Source organism: Eublepharis macularius, chromosome 2 (assembly GCF_028583425.1).
Source record: "Eublepharis macularius isolate TG4126 chromosome 2, MPM_Emac_v1.0, whole genome shotgun sequence".
In the NCBI taxonomy this organism is placed as follows: Eukaryota; Metazoa; Chordata; class Lepidosauria; order Squamata; family Eublepharidae; genus Eublepharis; species Eublepharis macularius.
In genome coordinates this window covers 212,234,087-212,261,363 of record NC_072791.1, presented here as the reverse complement: position 1 = coordinate 212,261,363, position 27,277 = coordinate 212,234,087, and the positions used below count along the sequence as shown (strand labels likewise).

The 27,277-nt window shown below is 43.4% G+C and overlaps 1 protein-coding gene across 1 annotated transcript in view; it reads left to right on the top strand.

Annotated features, from left to right (window-relative positions):
• The window catches only part of PLEKHM3 (pleckstrin homology domain containing M3), a 104,035-nt gene that overhangs the window by 61,961 nt on the left and 14,797 nt on the right, over positions 1–27,277 (top strand). The window contains exon 6 of the mRNA XM_054972020.1: positions 14,336–14,399. Within this exon, the coding sequence (XP_054827995.1) occupies positions 14,336–14,399 (64 nt within the window). The remainder of the gene's footprint in view (positions 1–14,335; positions 14,400–27,277) is intronic.

Sequence of the window (27,277 nt, the reverse complement as noted above, 5' to 3'; positions counted from 1 at the left end):
AATACATCTTGAAGATAAATACATCATAAGTAAATACATATCATTCTAACTGTTTCACAGTCTTTAAATAGTGGCAATGCTGTTACATGTCTAAAGAATGTGAGGTAACGTAAAGGTTTGCTGTTTGTTTTTTCCTTCCTGGTAAAATTCGTTTTGCTGCCGCTTCTTCGTCTCACTGTGCAGCTAGCCAGCAGTTCTGAAATACTATCTTGAGGTTGTGTCAGAATGTATATAAACAAACTGTTAATGGTGCTGTTTAGAGAGAACTAAGAGCATACTGATTAATCATGATGGCACCCTGTTGCTTTTACAGCATGAATAGCCTTTCGCTGAAGGAAAGAGAAGAACAAGCTGTGTCGATTTTTTTCCCCCTTCCAGTTTTTATTACCATCCCTGCCCTTGGGTGTTTCTGAAACTCATGGTAAAATGGTTACCCAGGCTGTGTACTGAATTTACCTTATAAAACTCTCATTTATCTTGTCCTTGAATCCACACGTTAGGTGATACAAACCAGTTTTAGAGTTACTGTATTCTCTTTCAATGTAAAAATGTTTACAACACTGACAGGGCCCTGTTCTTGAAGTTTCCCAGATGCTTATTGTATTGATTAGTTCCAGCTAAGGATCTAGCTGACCATGTGAACCTGCATTATCGGGTCATTTCTTAGAAAAAGAGCTGGAGGAACTCATTAGCATAATTCAGTCACATAACTCATTAGCATATGCCACGCCCCTTGCATCACTGGAAGTGTGTCATTGGCATAACTGATTTGCATATGCCACACCCCCTGGCGTCACCTATCCTGGCTGTTTTGGACTCAATCCTGGCCATTCAGGCCGAAAAGGGGCCCAAAATGGTCAGAATCGGGCCGCTGCTGAGTGGAAGAGTGGTCCACCACCCATCAGGGGCCTGATCCGGGCCGTTTCGGCCCCAATCCAGGCTCAAACGAGCCCAAAATGGCCGAGAGTCTGGTGGGCGGGGCCACCTGACGTGACCTCTTTGGGGAACTGCCGGAACTGTGTTCCTGTGCGTTCCCCCTTGAAATGAGCCCTGTGCATTATCCTGAATCAGACCACTGGCCAAGGTCAGTATTGTCTACTTAGGCAGTGGCTTTCTAGGGTCTCCGTTGGAGGATTTTCACTTCACCTACTACCTGGTCCTTTTCACAGGCAAGGCTGGGGATTGACGTGTGATAATTCTGCATGGCAAGCAAATGCGCTACCTGTGAGCCACATTCTCTCCCCAGATGACTGCCATGTGAAGACCCTTGTTAATGCATGAGGAGCAGAGGCAGCCTGTGACTAGCTGGAGGTTTATCTTAAATCTTAATAGAACAGTATTCCTCCCTAGAGCACTCAAGACAAGCTTGGGAGTCCTCGTGTGGCATCACAATGGAGCACAGAAAGGCTGCAGTGTCACAGAGTTTGCCAGCTATGGTCAAGCCAGACATTCTCTCTCTGCCTTACTCAGAACTCGGGGGTTCTGTGGCAGTGTAGGTGCAGCGGGGCGTGACCTATAGTGGCTCCTTTTGATAGTGTGGTGCATATCCAACCATCTGTGGACTTTGCGGAGCGGGACTTTTCCACCTCATCCATTTCCACCTCACCCCATCCTAGGGCTGCCCCCCAAGCTCCTCTGAAAGTTTGTTTGTCAGTGGACCTGCAGGAACCACAAAGGCAAAGAGGAGGAGGGGTTAGGGAACTGGTTAGAGGACTGCACCCAGAGTGGTGGTCAATGGCGTTTCATCAGATTGGAGGGAGGTGTCCAGTGGGGTGCCACAGGGCTCGGGTTTAGACCTGGTACTTTTCAATATTTTTATCAGTGATCTGGATGAAGGGGTAAAGGGGCTACTCATTAAATTTGCTGATGACACCAAATTGGGAGGAGTGGCAAACACCCAGGAAGATAAGAGTTAAAATTCAACAAGACCTGAATACTCTGGAGAAGTGGGTGGTTGTGAATAGGACGCAATTAAACATAGATAAGTGCACAGTATTACATCTGGGCCACAAAAATGTGAAGCACAAATACAGGATGGGAGATACACTTCTGGGCAGTAGTGTATGCAAAAGAGATCTTAGGGTAAGAGTGGGCTGTAAACTAAATATGAGCAGTCAGTGTGATGCTGTAGCAAAAAAGGCAAACTCAGTCTTGGGTTGCATCAAAAGGGCCATTGCATCGAAATTGCAGGAGGTCATAGTCCCTCTCTCTACTGCCTTGGTCAGGCCACACCTGGAGTATTGTGTGCAGTTCTGGAGGCCTCACTTTAAAAAGGATGTGGACAAAATCGAGAGGGTGCGGAAGAGAGTGACGAGAATGATCAGGGGTCTGGAGACTGAGCCCTACAAGGAAAGGCTGAGAGCCTGGGGAATGTTTAGTTTGGAAAAGAGGAGATTGAGGGGGGACCTGATTGCTCTCTTTAAATATTTGAAAGGCTGTCATTTGGAGGAGGGCAAGGAGCTGTTCCTGTTGGCAGCAGAGGATAGAATTCGAAGCAACGGGTAATTGTTACCAGAGACAGTAAAAAGCACCTTTTCTCTCTGATCAATCTGTTGTGAGCCACAGCCTCATTGAAAAACTGAGCACCGATTTCTGTCTTACCTTTGCAGGAAAGGAGTGACAGACTTGCACAAGCCACTCTTGGGTCCACACACTTGCACAAATATCTTATGTGAATTCATCTGATTTGACAGTAACGTCTTGTGCAAGGAAGCTGGCTTGTGTCTTGCAGACCAATTAACTGCCAACCAGAGTTTCAAGTTTCGTAATTCACAGATCTGTACAGGAACAATGTTTACATGTAACTAATTAATGTTGGATGTTGTCAAATTCGAACACTCCACAGGAGCAGCTCATGGAAATCTGTCATCCCAGGTTTCCAGACGGGCAAATCAAAAAAAAAGAAGCTACAGTTTGTATCATGAGAAATGCAGTAAACACCAAATTTGAATGAATGAATAAAACTTGCACAGAAACTTAAAATATTTGCAAATAGAGTGCTTCTAAGGAATATGGTTGTGTTTCTATAGCTTCAAAAAAAGCAAATGTAATTGGTCAGTCTTTGGTGGGAGGGGTTGAGATTAGAATATACTGGCCATTTTTTAAATGATGAATGTCACCCCCCCCCCCTTTTTTTGTAGGACAAAAATCCTACTGGGATTCAAAATTGTTTCCACTAGCAGAAAGCATTGTTTGAAAAATTGACTGTACGCACACCCAGTGTACACTTTTCACTTTAGGAAATCCTTGCGGCAATCTTTAAAAATGCACCTGCAAAAACAATAAATGCCTCCTGTTGAATCAAGATGAAAGGTTGGGCATTTAAATGCTTCATGCCCCATACTTTATTTTGAGGTATGAATCCGCATGATTGCTAAAAGCAGTCTCTAACAAAATTTAGCCTGTATTAGGACAGCCTAATATGACGATTACTGTTATAGATGTAAAAGGAGGAGGTCTGCCTGGCCTGTACCACAGCCAGGGCCTTTTCGGTCCTGGCTCCGACCTGGTGGAACTCTCTGTCTGAGGAGACTAGGGCCCGGCAGGATTTGTTATCTTTCCACCAGGCCTGCAAGACAGAGATGTTCCACCAGGCATTTGGTAGGGGCTAGGCTGTCCTCTCGCTGGCCATACCACTGAAGACCTTCTACCACCCATGCAGGAAAATGCTGTATTTTAATATTTTATACCCGCCAATTTTAATTGTTTTGATATAATGTTTTAATGCTTTTATAATGTTTTTACTGTTTTAAACTGTTGTTAAACCGCCCTGAGCCCGTCTGACAGGGAGGGCGGTCTAGAAATGTGATAAAATAAATAAATAAAAGTAACATTACCTTTTATTTATTTAAACATTTTTAAGTTGCCTTTCCACCCAACTTAGGGTCTCCAAGGTGGCAACCAATAAAAACATTAAAACAAGTTCAAAATGTATGTATGTAAACAATTAAAAAACAAACAGACAAAGCACATAGAAGCATAAGAGGCTCAGTGAGGGAATGCCAAACAAAACAAAACAGTCTTCACCTTAGTGGTGGAAGACAAGGATAGAGGGGACAGTTGAATGTCCCTGGGGTGGTAGTTCCATAGTTTTGGAGCCACAGCTGAGAAGCGTAAGACTGGAAGCTTAGCGCTTTGCCTGGTCAGGGATGGAAAAGTGATTTTTTGACATCTCTGAGACAACTGGAAAATAAATATATATATATATATATACAACCAAACTGGAACAAATTACGAATGCTGTAGCTGGGAATGAAGAGGCATCTGTAATCACGGGAGACCCCGGGAACTGTGGAAAGGGGTTAAAGACTCCTCCGTGGTCTTGGTACTGCAAGGAACTTTGTACTGTGCATAGAGGGCTTTTCTACAATGGTAAAGGGTAGTTCTGTACAGAGTAGTTGGTTAAAGGTTAACTACTTGGTTAAAGCTTTAGGAGACATGGTCCGTCCTACTGTGTATGGCCCATGCTGCTTGTTGCTGTAATTAGAATCCTACGATGTAATTTTCTACATTGTTTAACAAATCATATTAATACTTACGTTTCAGATTTCTGGTTGATTCCAGATAGCATTGTTTATTGGATGTCCCATCCTGTTAATTGTATTGACCTACTCTGTGTAGCAATGATGACGATGATGATGCTGATGATGATGATGATAACTTTGCTTATATACCGCTCTTCTAGACAGATTAGTGCCTCACCCAGAGCGGTGAACAAGTTAGTGTTATTATTATCCCCACAATACAGCTGGGGAATGGGGGCTGAGAGGAGTGGCAAGTTTATGAAAATAAAGTTCTTTCATTTAAGCTATTCTGTATAATTTCCCTACTTACTGTTAAATTATAAGGGGGGGGGGTTTGTGTTGTCACAACTTGAGGGAGGAGTGAATGTTGATATTGGCTTAGACATCCTAGCAATGTTTTCCACTTTCTGAACAGGGGGTCAGTTTTTGCTGACTATTCTCCCCCCCCCCATACACACATCCTCCTCCTCCCCCCACTGATTCCAGGGGTCCATTGACCCAGAATTGGAGGGCACAAGGTGGTTTGCAAGCGGGACAAAAGGGAGGCTGGACATTTCTTTTCCACAAGCAGGGCAGAACTGGTGTAATCTAGGATCTAGGCCATTTCAATTATTTTTATGCAGGCTTCTTCAAAGTATTTATTTAAAAAGGCATAAAAGGTTTAATGAAAATAATATTTAAACAGCAGAAGCAAATAGCATATGCTTGGTGGGGATAGGATGGAGAAGCTGCTACCAGCAGTCCTGGGAGGACAGCAGGATGGCTGAATCTTACTTGTCAGAGAAGCTGTTGATAAAAATTCTGATGCCTCACCAAATTGCTTTTATTATGGGTGTTTGAATCTCTTTCTCAAAAATATATATCCCCCACTGGTACAAGAACACTTGATTAATTTGTCCCTCCCTGCCACCTGCCTTGATTTCTCTACGCTGCCCTGTCAACGATAGAATGTTCTCGGTGCTTATCACATTTGTACTTTGGCTGGTAGCATGAGGTTTAGGTAGGTTTATTTGTAGTTGTTTTAGCCTAGCTGTCAGGGTGTTTAACTCGTTGGGGGAAAATTACTCATAGCCCGTGACAAATGGCCTTTTAAATGGCCTCAGAGTATTTATGGCTAGCAAAGCAACATAGCTGCACACCCCTCCTCCTTCGCCTCAGATGCAGAAAACAAAATCTTATCTGCGGTTCAGTTTGCAGTAGAAGCGTAAGCGATAACCTTTTGTTTGGGCAGATACATACCTGATCAGGCCAAGAGGTGAGGGTGGATGAAATGTCTGGTTTTATCTCGTGTCACTGTGGTGCTTCCAGTTAATTGCCAGGGGAATAAGAAACTAAAACATATGGTCTGCTCCACATAGCACCAGTACCTTTATGTTCATTGAAACTACAAACCTTCCATGTTTAGCCAGTAATATTTTTATATACACTATCTTGATGCCCGTGCTTCGCTACGGTATTTAACTACTTTAAATCCAGTTATAATACTTACGAGTATGTAACATTTTTTGGTTTGTGGGGTTGTTTTTTTTAGTTGGTTTTGTAGTATAATAGCATAGTACCCGAGCTTCACAAATGTGTTTGAATAAAGCGAAGCGTGTTGATGCTGAAAACTGATGAAGTGAATTTCGAAATGTAACATTTATTGAAGAGATTTTTAAAAGGAAAAGATTGTAGTGCAATAAATAAAGTGAAAAATACATACAACCTTCTTTTTTCTACTGAAGGACCTCTTTGTAGACCTCATTGGTGGTTTCCACCCCAGATGCTAGGGTCACCCGGCTGCTGGGTGAGCTCACTCTGGAGCAGGCCACATAGAACTGCCCATGTGAGAAGCAGTCCTCCCTCAAGTCAATTCTTGCCACCTTCAGTGTCTGCCCCTGGGACTTGTTCATCATCATAGCAAAGCAGGCCTTGAAGGGGAACTGCAGTCTTTGAATTTGAAGGGGTTCTCTGATGGTATGAGTGGTATACATGGTATGAACACTGACTCCCCCCACCCCAGCACTACTGGTGAACAATATGGTCTCGATGATGTACCTGTGGAGGCTTTCACTCATAGTCTGGTGCCATTGCAGAGTTTGGGTAGGAGGAGGTTCTGGAGCAGTATCACTGGAGCCCCCACTTTGAGGAGAAGCTTGTGGGCCGGGAACCCAGGAGGGCTGTGGGTGTTGAGGAACTCCACGGGGCAGTGGACTGCATCATCCATTTGCACCACTGAGTCCCCAGATCTGTACTCCATTTTGTGTGAGTTAAGTTGTGTTTCATTAATGATGGCAGCCTAGTCGATCTGGGGGGGTCAGAATGACACGCTTGTACAGCCAGTCCATGGGCTTCTCCGTGATAGTGATGATATTGGTGTATCATGTCTGCTAGGGTCGTCACTACTGTGCCCAGACCTGCAGAGATGGTCACCTTTCCTTTGGACTCGGGATACGCTCCTAGGAGTTCAGAGAATTGCCCAGCAGACACCTCACCTCTCAAGTGGACCCTCATGTTCTTTTTTAGTGAGAGTTTCCTGATGAGGGGCCACAGATCCAACACCTTGACACACACGGTAACCTCGTCAGCTTGAGTTCCCCTTGGGACTACTGGCAGTCTGCCAGAAATCTCCAGCCAGCAGCACTGTGACTCCCCACATTGCTCTCTCGTTGCCCCTGACATCTTTGAGGGTTATGCTCAGTGCCTCAAAACACCCCTTGTGCGCCATGGTGCTCTCATCCCAAACGATGAGTTTACAGTTCCAGAGCACTTGGGCCATGTTGCTTTGTTTTGAGAGGCTGAACAGGGGTGTTTCTGCATGGATGAGGTTAAGAGGTAGCTTGAAGGTAGTGAAGGATCATATGCCGTGCCTGAGTGAGCCTTGAACTTCCATGGAAGTGAGCGCCTCTCTACTTGTCTTCCAGGATTGCTTTGCTCATAGAGAAACTGTGTTGTGCACCTTGGGGTGATCTTGCTGGTACTTGGCCACTGCTGCTTGGTGCACCTCAGGAGCAGGGCGTGCATATTTCCTTGCCGCATCTCTAAGTTGCTTACTCTTTTTAGTGTTGGTGTATCTTGCACGACGTCTGCCAGAAAGCTTCTGGGTGGCAGTAAGAGGTGATGGCTGCAAGAGGTGTGAGGTGGAGTTGGACTGAGGGAGGGGTGGTGTGGTGGGCACTTCAGCAGGTTCATGTGAGAGGTTCACATTGAAATGGACCCTAGAAAGGTTGTGTACCATCTCCCCATGAACATTTAAAAACTCAGCCTCCATACTGACTTTTTTATAAAATCCCTGTTCAGGAGTCTTGTACTGTCTTTCTTCAACTGTCTGCAGTTTCCTTTGCCTGATTTTTACCTCAGAACACAGAGTTCCACAGCTGACCCATTAACCTGCCAGCCACACAGGAAAGCCAGGCCCCACAGGGAGATTGGCAACCCTAGACTGGGAGGTGTATTTTTACCTCAGGACACATTCAATTACTGGGAGTCATTGAATGTGTCCTGAGGTACTGCATGTGTCCTGCATACTGTTTAGAATGTTGGGATGATGACCAATCAAGGCCACATATGCACATGACCTCAGGGAGGCTGAGTTGGCAGTTGGCAGGGGGGGAGGAGGAGGACCCTGCCAGCCAGACAGGGAAGCTGTATTTCTATGAGAAAACACATTTGACCCCTTTTTACCCCCTTAGGGGGTGAATTTCTTAAAATCCCTTCTTAGTGAGCCTCTACACCACAAAAGGAACGCTCTCCCCAAATTTCACACTTCTAGGTCCAAGGTTTTGGGCTGGACGTTGATGAGTCAGTCAGGACACTTGTCTTTATATATTTAGATTAATTATTGTATTTACCCAAAAGGTGTTTTTTCTGCATGTACCATCAAGAAAAAGAAGTGGTCCACTTATATTTGCATTCACATCACAAACACCAGTTTGGTGTAGTGGTTAAGAGCGGCAGGACTCTAATCTGGAGAGCTGGGTTTGATTCCCCACTCCTGCACTTGAAGCCAGCTGGGTGACCTTGGGCTAGTCACGGCTCTCTGGAACTCTCTCAGCCCCACCCACCTCACACGGTGTTTTGTTGTGGGGATAATAATATAACATACTTTGTAAACGGCTCTGAGTGGGCATTAAGTTGTCCTGAAGGGCAGCATATAAATCAAATATGATGATGATGATGATGATGAACATTTTGTATATACAGTTTGCGTGGGTGTCCACCTTCCTTTGGGATAAATATGGTTGCAAGCGGGATGCTAGATTACAGGGGTTTTCAAACTGTCTTCCTTCAAGGAAACATTTCTACATTGCTTCCTCTTCTTCTAGAGAGATCCATACATCCCAATTTTGACTAGATATCGAGGCCCAGTAGAACTTCTAAGAACTTCCATAAGCTCTGAATAATCCTCTTAAATCTTATGTAGAGCACCATTGTTCCTTAATAAGCATTACCTTGTACCATTTGGGGCTTTTCCTTCTGCTGTTGTGTTCCTTGGGGCACCTCTCCTACTTTATTGAAGGTGATATACCCCCACCCCCCCTAGACTCTAGTCCTAGTTAGGCGCTGATGATTCACAGTCATAGTCACAGAATATTTAGAGTGGTGGGTCTCCCTCTGCCCCATCTGTTAAGATCATTTGTCTTTGTGTTTAAGAACATAAGCATCAGACCAGCAGTCCATCTTGTCCTGCCTCCCATCTCACACAGTGGCCAACCAGCTGTCCTGGGGGGCCAACATCAGGGCAGAGAGGCCGAGACCTTCCCTCCAGTTTTGACTGGTATTCAGGAACCTACTGCCACTAGAGGTGGAGGTTCATTCTGTTTGCCGTTTTAAGATATTTTGAAATCTATGTATACTCTGTAGCATAGGAGGAGGAATGCCATTCCTGTGCTCAGCTTTCTTTGAAGAAAATTTTTGCAATGCAGTTCCTGTCGAGATGTGAACTGATTTCTCAGAGTGAATATCTGTCAGCGTTTGCCACGACTACCTTCATGCAAAGTACTATACTGTGACTAACTGAAGTGCTATGTCTGAAGTGCCTCCATCTGACCCTTTGAACATGCTTGCAGTGCTACCTTTCAGAGCACTCAGTGCATGGACGCAACTGCCTCTGGCCATTAGATGCCGCATCTTCAGGGCAGCGAGTCCCCTTTGTTCCTTTTGATTTTGATGAGGTGAACTTAATGCACTTGGAATGCTCTCCTCAGTCATTCGCTTTCCTTCCACCACAAACCAGTAGGGCATGCTTTCACAATAAATAGGGGTTCCTTTTAAAAAAAAATCCAACCAAATTGGACAGGCCTTTGTTGTTAATGCCCCTCACATCCCAATTTCCATGGTCATTGGAATGTATGCATCTCGCTGTTACTCTCTTCCTGATTGTACACTTTATTGCAGCATACATGTGTACTCAGTACATCCCATCCTGGATAGAGGGAAAGGAGGGGGCAGAGAATTAGGGGTGTGCGCTTCGGGTTTCCGATTTGGGTAAATTACCCAAATTGGACCCGATCTGTAAAGATTAGGCATATTAGGGAAATCCCTAATCAAAGCTTTCCGAAGCATTTGGAATGTATTTCCAAATTTCCCCCCCCCACTTCGGGTCACCCTACAGAGAATGTGGATTGGATGTTTGTTCTTTTTCAGAACAGAATTGGAGGGAAGGACAGATGTGGTGATGATGATGATGATGATGATGATGATGATGATGATGATAACAACAACATTTGATTTATATACTGTCCTTCAGGATGACTTAACACCCACTCGGAGTGGTTTACAAAGTATGCCATTATTATCCCCACAACAAAACACCGTGTGAGGTGGGTGGGGCTGAGAGAGCTCCTAGAAGCTGTGACTGACCCAAGGTCACCCAGCTGGCTTCAAGCGGAGGAGAGGGGAATCAAACCCGGCTCTCTAGATTAGAGTCCCACTCTCTTAACCACTACACCAAACTGGCTCTCCCAAATCTGATGTCCTCCCAAATCTGTGCCAATGCTTGTTTACAAGAGGCAACTTAATTGGCAGGTCTGCTCATACCTAGGAGCCCCGTGGCGCAGAGTGGTAAGCTGCAGTACTGCAGTTCAAGCTCTGCTCACGACCTGAGTTCGATCCTGGCGGAAGCCGAGTTCAGATAGCCTCGAGTTCCTGCTGGCAACCCGTCAGCAGTTACCTTTATTATATTAGAATCTTGCACAGCACAACAAAAATTATATATTTGAGTTTTACAAGATGCAAAGGAAAGAGGCGGAACGCAACTGCCCAATCTAAGACTTTACCATGCTTGGTGTGGCTGAAGGAGTGGATGACGCTAAAGAATAAGAAATTACTAGCCCTAGAGGGATATAAAAAAATATTTGGATGGCACACATACTTATGGCATGATAAAGTAAAGGCGAACTCGATGTTCCTGCATCACTATATACGGAGAAGTTTATATATAATCTGGAAGAAGTATAGAATCTATCTGGAAGAAGGAACCCCTTTGTGGGTAGTTCCATATGAGGTGATAGATCCGAGAGCTGTTGATAATGAGCAACAATGTTTAACTTATAAAGAAATAACTAGAACTGAAGAATCTAAACTCAGAATAAAGACTCAGGAGGAACTATCACCTTACTATGATTGGTTCCAGTATAGACAGATTAGAGATTTATATAACTCGGACTCTGTAAAAGGAGGTATACGAACAGAAAACTCGGAACTAGAGCAGACCCTTCTTAAAGAGGACAAGAAAAGAATATCTAAGGTATACCAAGCACTGCTGAAATGGTATACTGAGGATGAAATAGTTAAAGGACAAATGGTGAAATGGGCCATAAATTTCAACAAAGAAATAACAATGGAGGCATGGGAATACTTGTGGAAGACTACAATGAAGACAACGACATGCACTAGTATTAAAGAGAACATTTACAAAATGATTTACCGTTGGTACATGACACCAAAGAAGATTGCGCTAGGGAATTTGAACACTTCTAATAAATGCTGGAAATGCAGGAAGCATGAGGGCTCCCTCTACCATATGTGGTGGACATGTGAGGTAGCTAGGCAGTACTGGGGGGAAATAATAAGAGAAATGAGTGAGATTTTACAATTTCAAATTAATAAGAACCCAGAACTCCTGCTACTAAACTTGGGAATGGAGGGAATTCCAGCCCATCATAGGACGTTGATATTTTACATGACGGCAGCAGCTAGACTTTTGTATGCGCAAAAATGGAAAATACAAGATGTGCCAACCATTGAAGATTGGATCCACAAATTGCTGTATATGGCAGAAATGGACAAAATGACAAGAAAATTGAGAAACCTGGACTCAGGACAGTTTAACACAGACTGGGAGAAGCTGAAACAATATTTGGAGAAGAAATGGGAGGTGGGAGGAGAACTGTGGCAGTTTGAGAACTACTGAAGTACAATAAAATGTAGAGGGGGGTGACTTTACCGGGGAGGAGAAGAGGTAAAAGAGAATTTCTAAGCAGTTATGATATTAGATTGATATATATAGAATAATAAATAGAATATTGATAGAAAATAATTAATCATAAGGGTTAACTATAAGGATTGATTAACTAATAATATTTTCTTTTTGATTCCGTACAGTGTACCAAACTGAATATGTTTATTTGAAGTTGTATATGAGTCAAATTGATTGATATCATATATAGACTTATGACTGAAGGGGAATAGAAATACTAATGTAAACAAATATAACTAAAATAGAAAGAAGAAGATAGAATGAATAATATATAGAGTATAAGTTAAATTGGCTGAATTATATGAATGTATGGTTTACATCGTTTATGATATATAGAAATATTTGAAAGTGAAATAATGAAAAATGGGATAAATTGTTTATCCATTATGGAAAAAGGGACTCATAGTCAGGGTACAGAGTATTAAAAATAGTTAAAGAAGTATTGCTTAGAATAAAGGGAGAATATATATTTGTTAGATAGAGGAATATATAAAGAGTAAGGGAAAAGGGATAAAGGGTTGGAAAACTGTTGGAAGTCAACAAAATGGGGGGGGAAGGGAGGGGGTTAGAAATTGGGAAATGGGAATATTGACTGTAATGTGCAAACATTTGATCCTAACCCAATAAAAATTTTTTCAAAAAAAAAATTATATATTTGAATTGGGTTATGATGGATGTTGATCCTCAGATGATGTGAATTTGTATTATGCTTGTATTAATGATTCTTATGAAAGTGCTTTATTTAACAAGTTGATATATTCATATAATCTAGTTAGTAGGGTGCGGTTTATACAGTTTGTTTGCGAGTTCAGATAGCCGGCTCAAGGTTGACTCAGCCTTCCATCCTTCCGAGGTCAGTAAAATGAGTACCCAGTTTCCTGGGGGTAAAATGTAGATGACTAGGGAAGGCAATGGCAAACCACCCCATAAAAAGTCTGCCAAGAAAACGTTGTGATGTGACATCCCCCCATGGATCAGTAATGACCTAGTGCTTGCACAGGGGACTACCTTTACCTCATACCTATTTTCTGCATTTTGGGGGTTCTATGTTTTGGGGTTTTCTATTTTCTGTGTTTTGGGTTTTTTTTGCAAATATGTATTGAATTGATGAAAATGAAACATAGTTTTGAGGGGAAAAGTGTAAACATGAGTGTGAGGAGAGGAATCAAGGGCCAATTACCAGTAAATGTATCTTTTCAGGAAATTAACAAAAGAAAATTGAGTGGAATGGTAAGGGCAACATATGTCAAACTAAAGATCTACTCAAATACCACGACTCCAAAATTTAAAATGAAGCCATTCATTGTAAAGTTTGAGGCATTTTGTGAATGGTATAAAACTTTTATTGGTTAGTGCTGTTTGTTTTTAAAATCCCTGGAAATTTCAAAAACACTCTGGGATATGCTCCAAAAGACAGGTATCTAGGAAGACTGTGTATACTTATGGAATCATTTCTGAAGTCATGTTTGTTTCTCCACATTTCATGTTTCATGCATTATAGTTTGCTATTTAAATTAAATTATGACATGATCCAGTATTTCCCATCCTCCAAACAGAACCATTTTGGAGGAGCAGAAGATACAACTCCAAAGTTCACTCTTTCTCCTTTCTGCCATAAGGCTACTTGAGTGAAGACAGAGAGCAAATGGCACAGTGTGTTTAAGAGCATGGCCTGAGAGAATCAGGAGGTACCAGAGGTCATCTTGTTCATTATGATAGTTTCCAGTGGGTAGCTGTGTTGGACTGCAGTAGAAGAGCAAGTTTTGGATCCAGTGCCACCTTCAAGACCAACTAGTTTTCCAGGGTGTGAGTTTTCGACAGTCAGAACTTCCATCTTCAGATGCATTTAGGAGTCGAACTAGGTAGGGTTTTTATCTAGCCAGAAAGTGGGAAGGGTATTTAAAGTATCAGTGTAAGGTATAATTATATTGTAATTAGCTTGATAAAGCAGGGGTGTGAAGGTAGAAAATCAGCATCTGTGGTGAGGGAAAAACTCAATGTTTGAGTTTATTTGCAAATTTGCAAGAGTGGACCCCTCCTCACCCTGGGCTTAATAGGGACATTGGAGTATTCTTTCACTACAGATGCTGATGTTCTGCTTTTCGTACCTCTGCACTATCAAACTAATTACAGTATTATTACACCTTAGCTGGTCTTTAAGGTGATATTGGACCTGAATCTAGTTCATGATGAGCGTTTGAATCATCCTCAGTCAATTATTGGGGTATGTATGTGTTAAGAATTACTGAGAAATGTAAAATGTTTTGAGCACTTAATGCTATATAAATGCTATAAACATTTGCACTTGAAAAAGTGTGCAAGTGCTCAATTTATATTGTATGTTTTTATTTAGAATTTTCCCCAGAGAGTACCTTCTCCAGCAAATCCACCTATATTCCCTTGCAGACCTACAGCAGGTAAGTTATTTCAGTTTGCTCAGATACTGTACTTTTGAGAGAGAAAAATGCTAATTAACAATTTTTCTGTGTTTTGGTGAGTTTTCCCAAGCTTAAGAAGAGACCTCTTCAGTGTAATAAGTGAGAGCCACTATCTTAGCTATAATTATTTATTAACTTTAATGTAATTTTAGAATAAAATATGGCATGGTCCTCATTGGCCTTCTTGAGTGCTGGGGAAGGCAGATGCCTACCAGCTGAATTCATTTGTCACGGAGAGAGAAGCTTGCTTCGGCTAGCATGTTGCTTTCTAGACTCATTGCACGTTTTTTCTCCTGTTTTTCCTTCACAGAGCTCAGGGCGTCATAGGTAGTTTTCCCTTCTTTCTTTTAGTCTTCCAACAACCCTGTGAAGTAGGTGAGGCTGTTCTTGAGCAGACACGGGCACGAATCGAAATAAAAATCAAATTTCGTAATGAATCAGACTGATTTGTGTTTCGCGAAATGTGTTTTGTGGTGCTGTGGTTTTCACGAAATTCACAACTTTTTGGCCTGATTCGTATGATTTGTGATGCCAGACAGGCTGGTGCCGATCCATTGATTCCCTAGGCAACATAGGCCCGGAATGTCTGCAGACCTTTTGTTGCCATTGGAAACCCCAATCTTAGCCCATATAACCTTGATAGGCAGCTCTCCTTGCCAACTGGAGAGCTTCCATTCTGCCCTATACAGCGAGGAGCAGGAGGGTTAATCCCTTAGGCAACTGAGGAGATGGGCCTTCTGTAGCCATGGGAACACCAATCTCATCCCTCCAAACCTGTTAGGAAGGTCTGTCTGCCAACCACAGACCTCCTGTTCTGCTCTATGTGAGTGTTATATAAGGCACCTCTCTCTGCCTCGTGCTTTTAGTTCCAGTAGACAGAGAGAGGGGAAGGATCTGTTGCTGGGATTTGGAGTGAGAGAGAGTGAAGTTGGGAGCTTTGGGCTGGATTTGCTGCTGCTTCAAAAGAGACTGAAAAGCCTCTTTCTTATTTTCCTCACTTGTCCTTGCTGGGAAGGCCTTGGGGTGAGGGTGCCTTTTTTCCTCCACCTCACCCTAGTCCCAGGCCTTTGCCTGGCTCTGGGGCCTAGCTTGACTGAGACCTCTCTTACTTTTTCTTTGCTTGTCTTTGTTTCTTCTTAATTCTTTTTTTCTGCCCTTTTGAGGGCTCACGCTCTTGTTGTTTCCCTTGGTTTTATTTTGTGCACCTCTCCCACCTGGGCAGGTGTCTGTGTGGTGGTTTTGGGGCCCTCCCCCAAACCCAGTCTCAGGGCCACTGCCTGGGTCTGGGGCCCAGCTTTGTGGGTTCCAGTTTTGCAATCCAGCACTTTGCAATCTTGGCCAAACTGGCAGGGTGTGTGGAAGAGAGCTTGCTGAAGTCTCCTTGCGAGTTTGGCATCTTTGGGTATGAAAGGAGCCATTGAAGTGCCTCGGGTTCTGACGAATCATAAAACTAACAAATTGTATCGCAAAACGGGAAGTTCGTGCTTCACGATTCGTGGAATGTGACAAAACACGAAACTCTCATTTCGTTTTTCCCCTCCGTTTCGTGCCCATCTCTATTCTTGAGCCTCTAATATGACTGTTGCCCCATATGCTACTTTCACCCCTCCCAAGAGTATGCCATGAACTGTCAAACTGTACAAAAACATGAAACAAAAAGAAGTTCCTCAACCCTCTCTCTCTCTCTCTCTCTCTCTCTCTCTCTCTCTCTCTCTCTCTCTCTCTCTTTTGCTTATACTTTGGTTGGCACTTAAAATAAAATAATTACAAACCTTATACTACCTGAATAAAGGTATGGCTGGGGCATCGCTGTGAGCATCTAAAAAAGACAGGGATTTTGTGGTCAGTCTGGGGTCTCTTTTAAACGAGCAAATTCCATTTCCATATTTTAGGATTTCATAGGATGCCATGTGTCTCCCTCCCACGGCATCATGCCTAGAAACCTGCTTTGTATTTTTATACGAAAACATAGATTATTTGGAACTCCCAGGGCAGCTTGTCAGGTTCTGTGTTTTCTGTTAATGCAGTCTGATCTGACAGTTTATCAGTTCGAAAAAAAAATCTGGAATTTATATTATATTCATGTCTATTGGACTGTAACTGTCTTTTTAAGATAGCTGTCTTGTGCATGTCCAAATGTTGCTGCTGCTTTTAAAAAAAATCTACTTCCTTTCTTTTTTTTTAATCTACTTCCTTTCTTATGTTAACGGTCCTGCAGGCCAATAAATTAAATATCATTTTTAAATGATCATCTACGAAACATCCATTAATTATTCGTGGTTCAGGCATGCATGTAAACTGATGAGCAATAGTTAATTAAATTACTGTGCAGAAATTTTGAAAAGGAAGGAAAATCTGCTCACAAACCACTTCTTTTCTTGTTAAGCTATAGATGTACCTTAGTATCCTTTAGCTCTGTCTGAGAGCCAGTTTCATGTAGTGGTTTAGAGCAGCAGGACTCTAATCTGGAGAGCCGGTTTTGATTCAGCACTCTTCCACCCGAAGCCAGCTAGGTGACTTGGGTCAGTCACAGCTCTCTCAGGGCTCTCTCAGCCCAACCCACCTCACAGGGTGACAGTGCCGGATCTAGGGTTGCTGGCGCCCAGGGCAACCCAAGTCTGCCCCCCCCCCGTGCGTGCGCAGTGCGCGCACTCCTGGCGCTACGTGATGACGTCACTTCTGTGACATCACGCAGGGCTGGGTGTGCTGCCCACACAACAAGTGAGCTGCCCTGGCGCACGGTGTGCTGCGGAACTGGCGGCAGCAGCACGGGCGGCTGAGAGGAGGACTGGGAGGCTGCCTGCGCCATTCGCCCGCCCTACTGAAGGGGCGGCTGGCTTGCTGTGCGCTCCATGTCCTGCATGCCTGGCAAGCCAGCCACCCCATCAATGGAGCAGGCGAATGGCACAGGCGGCCTCTCAGCCCTCCATGCAGCCGCCCCCGCTGCCCCCGCCAGCTCCTGCGCGTTCCCGGTGGCTGGCAGCTGCACTTGCCGCCCCACGCTTTGGCGGTGCTGGGGGCAGACTACCCCCCTGCCCCCACCCCCCCGTCGATCTGGCCCTGCGGGGAGATTGTCATGAGGATAATAATATCGCACTTTGTAAACTGCTCTGAGTGGGCATTAAGTTGTCCTGATGTTGTTGTTAATACCACACTTCCTCCCAAGAGCTTGAGCCAGTACAAGGATCTCCCCTTCCCATGTTATTCTGGACGGAGAGGTGGTGTGTGAGCGAGTGAGAATTTGAACCTGGGTCTACTGGTCCTACTGGAACACTTTCCTCTCTAGGCCACACAGATCAGCAACCTGTGGGAGCCCCACAACAGGAGGCTTTCCCATCTTTTTTGTGGTGAGACGTAACGATTGCAGTAGGATTCGGGAGATCCAGGTTTAAATCCTCTATCAAGCACTCCTCTTGCAGCGGCTTTCGGCCAGCCTGCCTAACCTGCACAGTGGTTGTGAGGATAAAATGGAAGTGAGGAGAACCGTGTGCATCGCCCTGAACTCTTTGGAGGAAGGGCAGGGTAAAAATAGAATAGGAAGCAGAGAGAAAGAAGGAATCGTTCGTTTAACAGGTTTCGCTGCAGGCTCCTGCTTGCGACGCCCTTTACAGACTTTCATTTGGAGGCTACCAATAATTTGTGCATTTGATGAAGAGTGCTTTGGCTCTTCAGAGCCTATGCCACAATGAATTTGTCACGAGCATCTTGAATACTTTTGCTTTTATTAATATGTTCTCATTTGATGATTTTCATTTCTTGCAATATATTCCACTAAAATTGCTTCTGGGTTTAAAGGTAGGATGCAAGCTGTTATTACCGATAGATCTATCACTTTCTGTCCATTAGATTTCCTTTTATGTCATGAGGGTCAGCTGCCTTGTGGTTCTCCCTGCTGACTTAGAGCTGAGCTACAAGAGACGAACTACACGAGGAGGAGCACGTGAAGGGAGTCGCAATGTTAGCCATGAAGCTGAGTTTTAAAAGAGATTGGAAGGCTTTGTCAATTTCCCTCTCTACAGAACCAGGGAGATCTGCTCAGAAGGTTTGTTTATTTCCTCTTTGCCTCTTAGAAGGGGGAGGTGAAACTGACAGATCCTTTGGCAGGCAAATAGGAAATTAACAAATCCTCTGAGCAGCCATATCCCAGGCTCTGCAGAGAGGGGAAATTAACAAAGCCTTCTGATCTCATTTAAAACTCAGCTTCATGGCTGACATTGCGACTCTCTTCACGTGCTCCTCGTCATGTAATTCGTCTCTTGTAGCTTGGCTCTTAGACTATGGAACTCACTGCCAGTGGATGTAGCGATGGCTACTAGCCCATGTTCATGGGGGCCAGGTCTATTAGTGGCTACGAGCCATGGTGACTAAAGGGAACCTCCACGTTCAGAGGTAGGAAATCTCTAAATGTCAGTTCCAGAAGAGGCAACATCAGGGATGGGCCTCGGCCTCTATGCCGGGTTTGTTGGCCTTCCATAGTAACCAGTTGGCCTCATGGTGGGCTAGCTGGACTGCTGCTCTGATCCAGGAGGGCTCTTCTTACATGGACCAAAATGTAACATTTTAAAGGTCCTAAATAGTAAAACAGTAGAGAATGTTGGCAATAGAGGTGTCTCTTTCCATAGATATTGAGACAGTGATCATTTGTTTGAGTTGTATAGTTTATATGGCATATAACCCATTTTAATATCAAGCAAAACAGTTTTCCCCTGTATTAGTGAGCCATGTGAATGCAATGTAAATGCAAGTTGAATTTAAAAGCTGCATGAATGAGCAGGTGTTTTCCCCAAGGTGGTAGGTTTTCAGTGTAATTATAGCACCTTCTAAGATAAATCTCCCACACAATAGCCTTTAATGCTTTTGTGCTCTGTGAATAGGGTGATACAAATTGCAAGGCAGGGTGTTAAGCAAAGAGGACTTCATTTTGGAAACCCGACAGACTTCTAGAAAGTAATATTGTCTCTTCCTCTTACGATTCAGAAAGCACCTTGAGTGCAAATGAGAAAACTGCAGCAAGACTTATCTTTAACCAAAGAAAGAACAGATACTTCAATAAAAAGTTTGCTCATTCTACTTCCTATTGAATGCAACCAAGCTTATTTATTTCACATTTCTAGTCCATTTTTCTCCACAGGATTCAAGATGATCGACAATTTTTTAAAAAATCCTAAAGTCACAATGAACACAATAAAGCAAGAACTAATCCACCATCAAATGTAAGGCTAGCTATACAACATCTGACCATCATAAAATGCCCTCCAGAACAATATGGATAGATGAACAACATGGTTGCAGTGGGACATCTTGTGAGAAGCAGCCCTGCAGCATTTAATAATCTATTTATGGGCATTGTGGTCCTCCTTTCTCACCAAGACTCAAGGCGGCTTACACAGGGTACATTTATGCAGTCAATAGGGTGCGATATCTAATTAGCAATGTAATAGGACTAGGATCACAGAGTCTGAAACAAAGGTTAAGCATTAGACATGAAACAATGCAGAAAATAGTGTTACATAAGTAGAAAACAAAGCAGTGAGATGATACATACAGCAAACGGATAATACATCCTATACACAGTCCCATTCCCTTTATTAAAGTACCTTCCAGAGCCATTTTGTTATTCAGTAGCCCTCTTACCTTTGTACTTGGTTCAGTTATAAGATCTCACCAGGTTTTCTCTGTCCTTGCTGCTCCTTTATTTTTTCACTGTGGCACTAGAAGATGAGGAAACTAGTTAGGAGTATTCAGATCAAACAGGAGGAAAAAAAGGTGATGAGGAAGGACCTATACTTTCTTTGTTGACCGGAGTCATGGTCACTGAACTCTGCCTCTTTTCAAAAATCCTCAAGGGGCCAGCCTCTTGTAAAAATTATAAAATCTTCTTCAGCCCAGATCGGGCCTCAGTCGGCTCAGAACGGGTAGCTGCGTCACAAGGGAGCACTCCACAGCCGGCAGCGGCCGGATTCTGGCCATTTTGGGCCCAAATTGGGTCAAAATGGGCCCGAAATGGCCCAGATCAGCTTGGACCGGGCTACTACTGCTGCATGGGAGAGCACTCCCCCACCTGGCAGCAGACAGAACCTGGCCGTTTAGGGCCTGATCCAGGCCATTTTGGGACCAAATTGGGCCAAAATGGCCTGGATTGGCCTGGAATAGGCTACTGCCACATGGGAGGGCATTCCCCCACCCAGCAGCAGCAGCCCGATCCTCGCTGTTTCAGGCCCGCTCTTGGCCATTTGGGGCCATAATTGGGCCCTAAATGGCTGAAAGGGGCCCCAAATGGCCAGGATGGCTGCTGCTGGGCGCGGGAGTGTTCCCCTGCCTGGCAGAGGCCTGATCCTGGCCATTTTGGGACTAATCCTGACCATTTGGGGCCTGAAATGGGCCCGAAACGGCCCAGATCAGGCCCGAGTCAGCCTGGAACAGGCCTCTGCTGGATGGGGGAACCCTCCCGTGCCCAGCAGTGGTCCGGGCCCAAAATGGCCCAAACAGACCATTTTAAAAATACCCACGTGACACTAGTCACGTGGGTATTTTAAAGAGGTGCTGGAATGTCGTTCCGGGGCATTCTGGCTCAAAAAAAAGCCCTGTTTGTATGTATGTATTTAGGGCCTGTTGCTTTCTTATACTGTAAGCTGCTTTGAGTCCACACTCAGTGGAGAATAGTGGAGAAAATCCAGAGATGTATAGGTCTGTGTCAACAACGTCATGGTTGGAAGAGGGATGAAGTCATCACAATTACACAGCAACACTCGGAGATTCCCTGCCAGTGCAATAGGAAGGGTCGTTGGTCAGCAGGTTGCCAAATGCTAAAACATCCTTGCTTAGTCCTTGGTCACATAAACCAGTCTTTAAAAAGCAAGCCTGCAATCCTATGCACACTTATGTGTAAATAAGCCTTAAAATGGCACAGTGAGTATACTGAACTTTAAAAAAATATATATTGGTGCTTCCAGGAATGTGGGGGTCTAAAAGTTTGGTTGTTTCTCTATATCAAAAGCTCCCTGCACGTGAAGAGTTACTACATCAAGGAATAGGCTCTGCTAGAATCTCTTTGCCTTATGTGCTAGTTTTCTGCTTGGATTATTTATCTCAGGCAACAGTGACCTGCGTATAGAGTGGGGCTGACTTCCAGCATAGCTTGGTTTGTAGTATTAAATATTGGGATTAAAATAAGTAGAATAATGTAATACATTTTAATGGATTAGCTCTTGTTTAATACCTACTGTAGGCTTAATCCTTCCACAAAAGGGTGTGTGTATGTTTCAGCCCCGAAATGGAATATTTGGAGTGGCCACCAAATGTGACTAAAACAGTTTTGTTAAAAGTTTTTGCTCTGGTCTCTTAGGCCTGTTGCACAACTGGGAGTGAGCTGGTCGCTTGCAGGATTTTAAACTTCAGTTGGTTCAGTCCATCCCAAAATGCCATGTGCTTTTTCTTATCTCATTTTGTCCTTCAACGGTTCTTCTGTGATGTAGTTGACCGTGCAGCCATAACTTGTTCTAAGGCCAAACAGAGAACTTTGTGCCTGAGCTGGGAGCGGGGTCGTTTGATGGTTCTCTCATTGTAGGGTGTAAGTGAGGCAGAGATGAAACAGCAAGAAAGACCGCTGGAAATATTTATTTGCTGTTAGTGAGTTTAACTTATTAACCAAGACTCAAGGTTGGCAGTAGGCAACGGGCAGCCAAGGGTCAAGTAAGGTTGCCAGCCTCCAGGTGGTGGCTGGAGATCTCCCAGAATTGCAACTTATCTCCAGACTACAAAAATCAGTTCCCCTGGAGAAAATGACTGTTTTGGAGGGTGGACTCTATAGCATTATATGCCACTGAGGCCCCTCCCCAAACCCCACCCTCTCCAGGCTCCATCCCCCAAATCTTCCGAGATTTCCTGACCTGGACCTGGCAAACCTACTTGACTGTGTAGAACCTCCACATACAATCAGACATGGGTCCTCATCCCCTTTGCTCATCTCTAAATGCAGGTTATTTTTTCACCTGTGGCCACATGCAAGTGACCAGAAAATGGAAGGAATGTACAGTTAGGTTGTGTCAAGCCAGGCCTCTCTTTCTCCTGGGCCTGAGTAAATTCATGCTCTGTGGTCGAGGGGGCTTAACACCCTCTGGCAGGGCTTGTGCCAAGGACTGGCCCTAATCACCTTGCTGTGGATGTAGCCAAGAGCGCTTCCAAATCTGACACTTCACGAAGAAGAAAGGAGTTAACTGCCGGCCCCTTCTAAGGCAACTGTTTCTTAATCAATGTTATCTTCACGGAAATAATTCAAATTGTGAATGGACGGTTGAAATTACAGCCTCCGTGTTGACTGAGAAAGAGCCTTATCGTGGATAGGATGATAATGATTAACACACTGATTTACAAGGGTGGGGTCATAAGCTATTTGCAGACTCGCACTGTCTTGCCAGTGGCAATAGAGCCTTGGTATGTAGGCCTGGTAACCTCTTTCACATCAATGATTAACCCTAACCTGCAACCTCACAGGGTACTGTTCAGCCCCATTAAAATTAAGGAGGGTAAATGCCGGTTTAACCTCTGTTTGTTGACGTACATTTGCCTTTTCCACAAGATACCTAGCTCAAGGTTAGCTGCCTTGAGGTAAAATCATTATACCTCAAAGTCTATCTTTAAGGTAGCTAAGCAGGGTCAGCGTAGCAACTAAAACTTAATATTCTACTTCTCAAGGATATTCTATGCTGTTTGTTTATTTTGGCCTGCACATTTTTGGGATTCCTGGTCTTCAATTTATTACCTTTGAGATCTCTTGTATGTGTGCGTGTGCATGTGTGCGCTCTCTCACGCACGTATGTGTGTGAAGATCTTGCTGCCCTCATTATTTAAGCAAGTGCTGTGAGAGAGATCCAGAGTCCACCAGAGGCTGAAATGTTATATTATCAGTAAAGTGGCTTGGGTTAAAGTCTCAGCCCAGCCCTGATCAGACCAAGTAGGTTTGTGTTGCTTATCTCTCAACTTCAGCTACTTGTTACTTCAGATTTGCCAAACATCCAGTCCGGATGCTGTAGATCCTACAGGCTGCTAGAAGTGGTTTTGCACTCCACCGAGACCTTAAGATTAGAAAATACTTTGCCACATTGATGCAGCAGAGTTGCCTAGACTTGTATGCTGTCATTCCCCCACTCCACAAAGAATGTAATTCTTCAAATCTACACTTGTTCTTGGTAACTTCTGTTGCTGGCGTTGAGACTTCCCTTTAACAACTGGGCGAATTCAAAGGTGTCATGTCAACGTTCAAGTATCATGGCGCCTGCATTTCTCTCAGGGCTACTGGTACTGTTTGAATTGGCCATATGATTAACCATTCAAATGAACCCTTAGTGAGCTTATTTTAGGTACAAACCTGCTGTATATGTCATGCGCTGTTGCCTTTGGTGGGACTTCTGAGAGAGCGATAATGCACAGGAGTGCCGTTCTGTTGAGGCGAGTTCAGACAGCATAAGTCATATTTATTTGTTTACTCACTTTGTTTACACCCTGCCTTACTCCAGACCCAAAGTAGCTTAGAACTTTATCCTCGCAGTAGGTATGAGTGTGTGATTGGCCCTAGGTCACCCCAGAAAGCTTCCTTGGCTGGGTGGGGATTCAAACCTGGGTCTCCAAGATCTTAATTTGACGCTTTGAACATTATACCACACTGACTTTGTGTCTTGCATCAAGTTTTCTTCCCCTGCGTAGAATGCTAATTGTACAGTGGTTCTTTTAAGCGTACACTCCAATGCTTTATGAAAATACAGAGATAAGATTCTTTGCATAGTGCAGATTTCAATGAGACTTCCTTAAGGAGCTGTTTGTACTCATAGCTCCTGTACACAGTTTCTGTGTTTGTGTAAATAGCAGCTCTCCGCTCTGTGTGTTTCCAAGCAGCAAAACAGACCTCTTGGTGTGGTGGAATGTTATAGTCACTAGTAGGCAACAATATTTGTACAACATTTTGTAAAACATGTTTGTTAAAAGTCGCGGCATGCTATTAAATCATTAGGATGTAAAAAAAAAAAGTATTAAGTGCTGAACTGAAGATTATTGTATATCGGACTAAACACTCAACTTAAAACATTAGGAATTGCCGTTTTTAGAAGCACTTTGTAGATAAAGTTGGCACTCAACTTTTCATCATGATCTAGCGTATATAAAACAAACCCTTTCATTGACTTGACATTTTGCCTTTCTAATATTCCTTAATAAAGTAGAATTATAAAAAAAACCCGAGTAGCAAAAATCATTCCTCTTTCAGGCTAAAGGACAAGTCATAAGTATTCTGCATCAACATAATTCAGAACGATCACTTCCTGGTTTTGAAAATGCACTAATTAAATCAGGTCCCATCAGTTGGGCCACGTCTTCTTCCAAGTGTGTGCTCACTTTATACTCCAGGCGATCTTACTCACAATTGCAACCTTGTAATGAGAAATACAGTTCGGTTGCCCCCAGACCTCTGGACCAAGAAGCACCTACTGCATTTATCTTTAGGTTAACTGAAACCTGTGCTTAGCAGGAAGTAAACTGCCATCAGTGTTCAAATGCTGTCTTGTAAAAAGGCTGATAACGTTTGTGTGGGCAGATTTTGTATCAACTGCTAGGCATGGTCTGCAGTAGTATTGGCCTGCTTACGCACCCTCTCTTGTTCACAGACACCCCAGTTCCCTTAACATTCACTCCACTTTCTTCCTTTCTCCAGTATTCTATTCCAAACTATTCTAGACCCTGCAAAATCTTCTTGTTGAGTTTGTAGTAACACCTGAAAACGGGGCATTGCCGCACATTGCATTTTAAACAGTTTATTGGTATAGCACAGGAGTCTGCAGCTTATGCCTCCAGAGCCAAATATGGCTCTTTAAAAAAGAAAATCAAATCTTATCAATTACAGTGCATTAGGATTCTTGAATGAATAGTATGTGAAGGTAATGGCAGGGGGGAAATTTTGTGGGACTAAAGAGCTTCCACTTTACAGAATTTGAAATGATAGAGATGAACAGTATTCCAAGTGTGAACTATGTGATTATTTATGTTGATGTATTAAAAATTTGCAAGGGATGCTCCTGTGCCTGTTTATTATTGTGATACTATGTGTGAGTCGCTTCTTAATAAAGGTCTCACAGTCACAACAACCTTATGGGTCAACATGTCAGTTATCAGTAATGCTCTTCGTCTTCTCTCTCTCTCTCTGAATTTTTATGTAGTTTGGCTCTTAAATTATAAAGGGTTGTTGGCTCCTGTTGTAGCCTGTTGGCTACACAGTAAATTTGAACACGGGGAGAAACGTGATTATGGTTGAAGCAGAATTCAGGTCTCCTTACAGGAGATGTCTTTGTTAATGAGCAAGCAAGTCTGCTATCACAAATACGTCTGCCATGGCCTTACTTTTTAAAAAAACACAATATCCTCTTAACACGTTTAGACTTTTGACCTTCATTACCTGATTTAAGGAAGGAGACTTTTTAAAATTGCTCTCGAGTCTGACTGGGGCAGAATGTCTTATAACAGTAGCAGAGTGGCGGCCTTGAACTGCATCTTCCTTCTGTCTTCCATACGAAGACCTTTCTGAATTGTTTAAGGTTCAGTATGGGAGGGAACCTTTCTATAGCAGGACACTGTGAGGGCATCACCTTACCCTTCAACACTAACAGAGGTCTATTCGACATGACTAGCAATAACATTCCTGCTTCCTGCCACTGCAGATGTTCTGAAAAGAATGGATGCTTTTCAGCATTTCCATTTCATGGCAGCAACTCAAGCAATTCCTGTGAACTTCCTTTCCCAGCTACGTGTTTTCCCATTCATCATCTGTGCAGCAGGTTAGGTTGTAGCCAGAGAAATAAGCTTCACACAACTGAAATAAAATCTCTTTTAAGTTCCTGGCTTGACTCTGAGCCTTATCAGTATTGTGTCGGTTTCTCGGTCCCTCAAAATATCAGTTCCGCGTAGCGTGTGGCTTGAAACAAAAAGAATATTAACGGGGATAAACTTGGCATATTAAGATAGCACATATTAAAAGGTGGCTTTCCATTTAAAGAGACCATTGCACGACTCCTAAATAATTTCTTTTTAAAAATGTGAACGGTATCATATCTTATGATCTTAATTAAGCTCGAGAGCAGGCAGATTGTCAGGCATCTTTTGAAAAGAGGTGACAATTGTGTGGTTATATGAAAGTTATATGTAAAGTTTAGTAGGTGGGGGATATATACATTAGTTACAATAATAAAATGGTTGTTTTATGGAGAGCAGTTGAAACATCATCCAGGGCTGATTCCGCACACGTTGGATAATGCACTTTCAATGCACTTTATCGGTCGTTTGAGGTGGATTTTTTGTTCCGCACACAAAAAAATCCCTTCCAAATGATCTATAAAGAGGATTGGAAGTGCATTATCCAATGCGTGCGGAAGTTGTGTTAAATAAACTCCCCATTTGTTCATTTAGGTATGTCATTCTTCAGCCAATTTCTGCAGGGAATTCTAAGAGTACCATTGTAGCTTAGAGTCAGACTAACATCTCCATAGTTACAAGGACTTCAACTCATGAAGCCCAGTTCTCCTGCTCCGTTCTCATTTGGCAGCCCAAAACGCTCCCCAAAACCCTGTTCCTGGGGTAACAACTGCCTTGGAACAAGATCTCAGGGGGCATTACACCATGCACGTGGAAGTGTTTGTACCCGTGGAAAATGGTGGTCTGGATCAGTCCCTAATAAACGTATGTTCTTCTGATAAAACCTAATATAGCCATCTAGGGTTTTCTTATCCTTCTTTGCAGTAGTTGGGTCAAGCTTCTCAGTCCAGTGTCCACGGAACAACAGCAGGAGAGGCTGAAGCTCTAGGCCCCCGTGAGGGCAA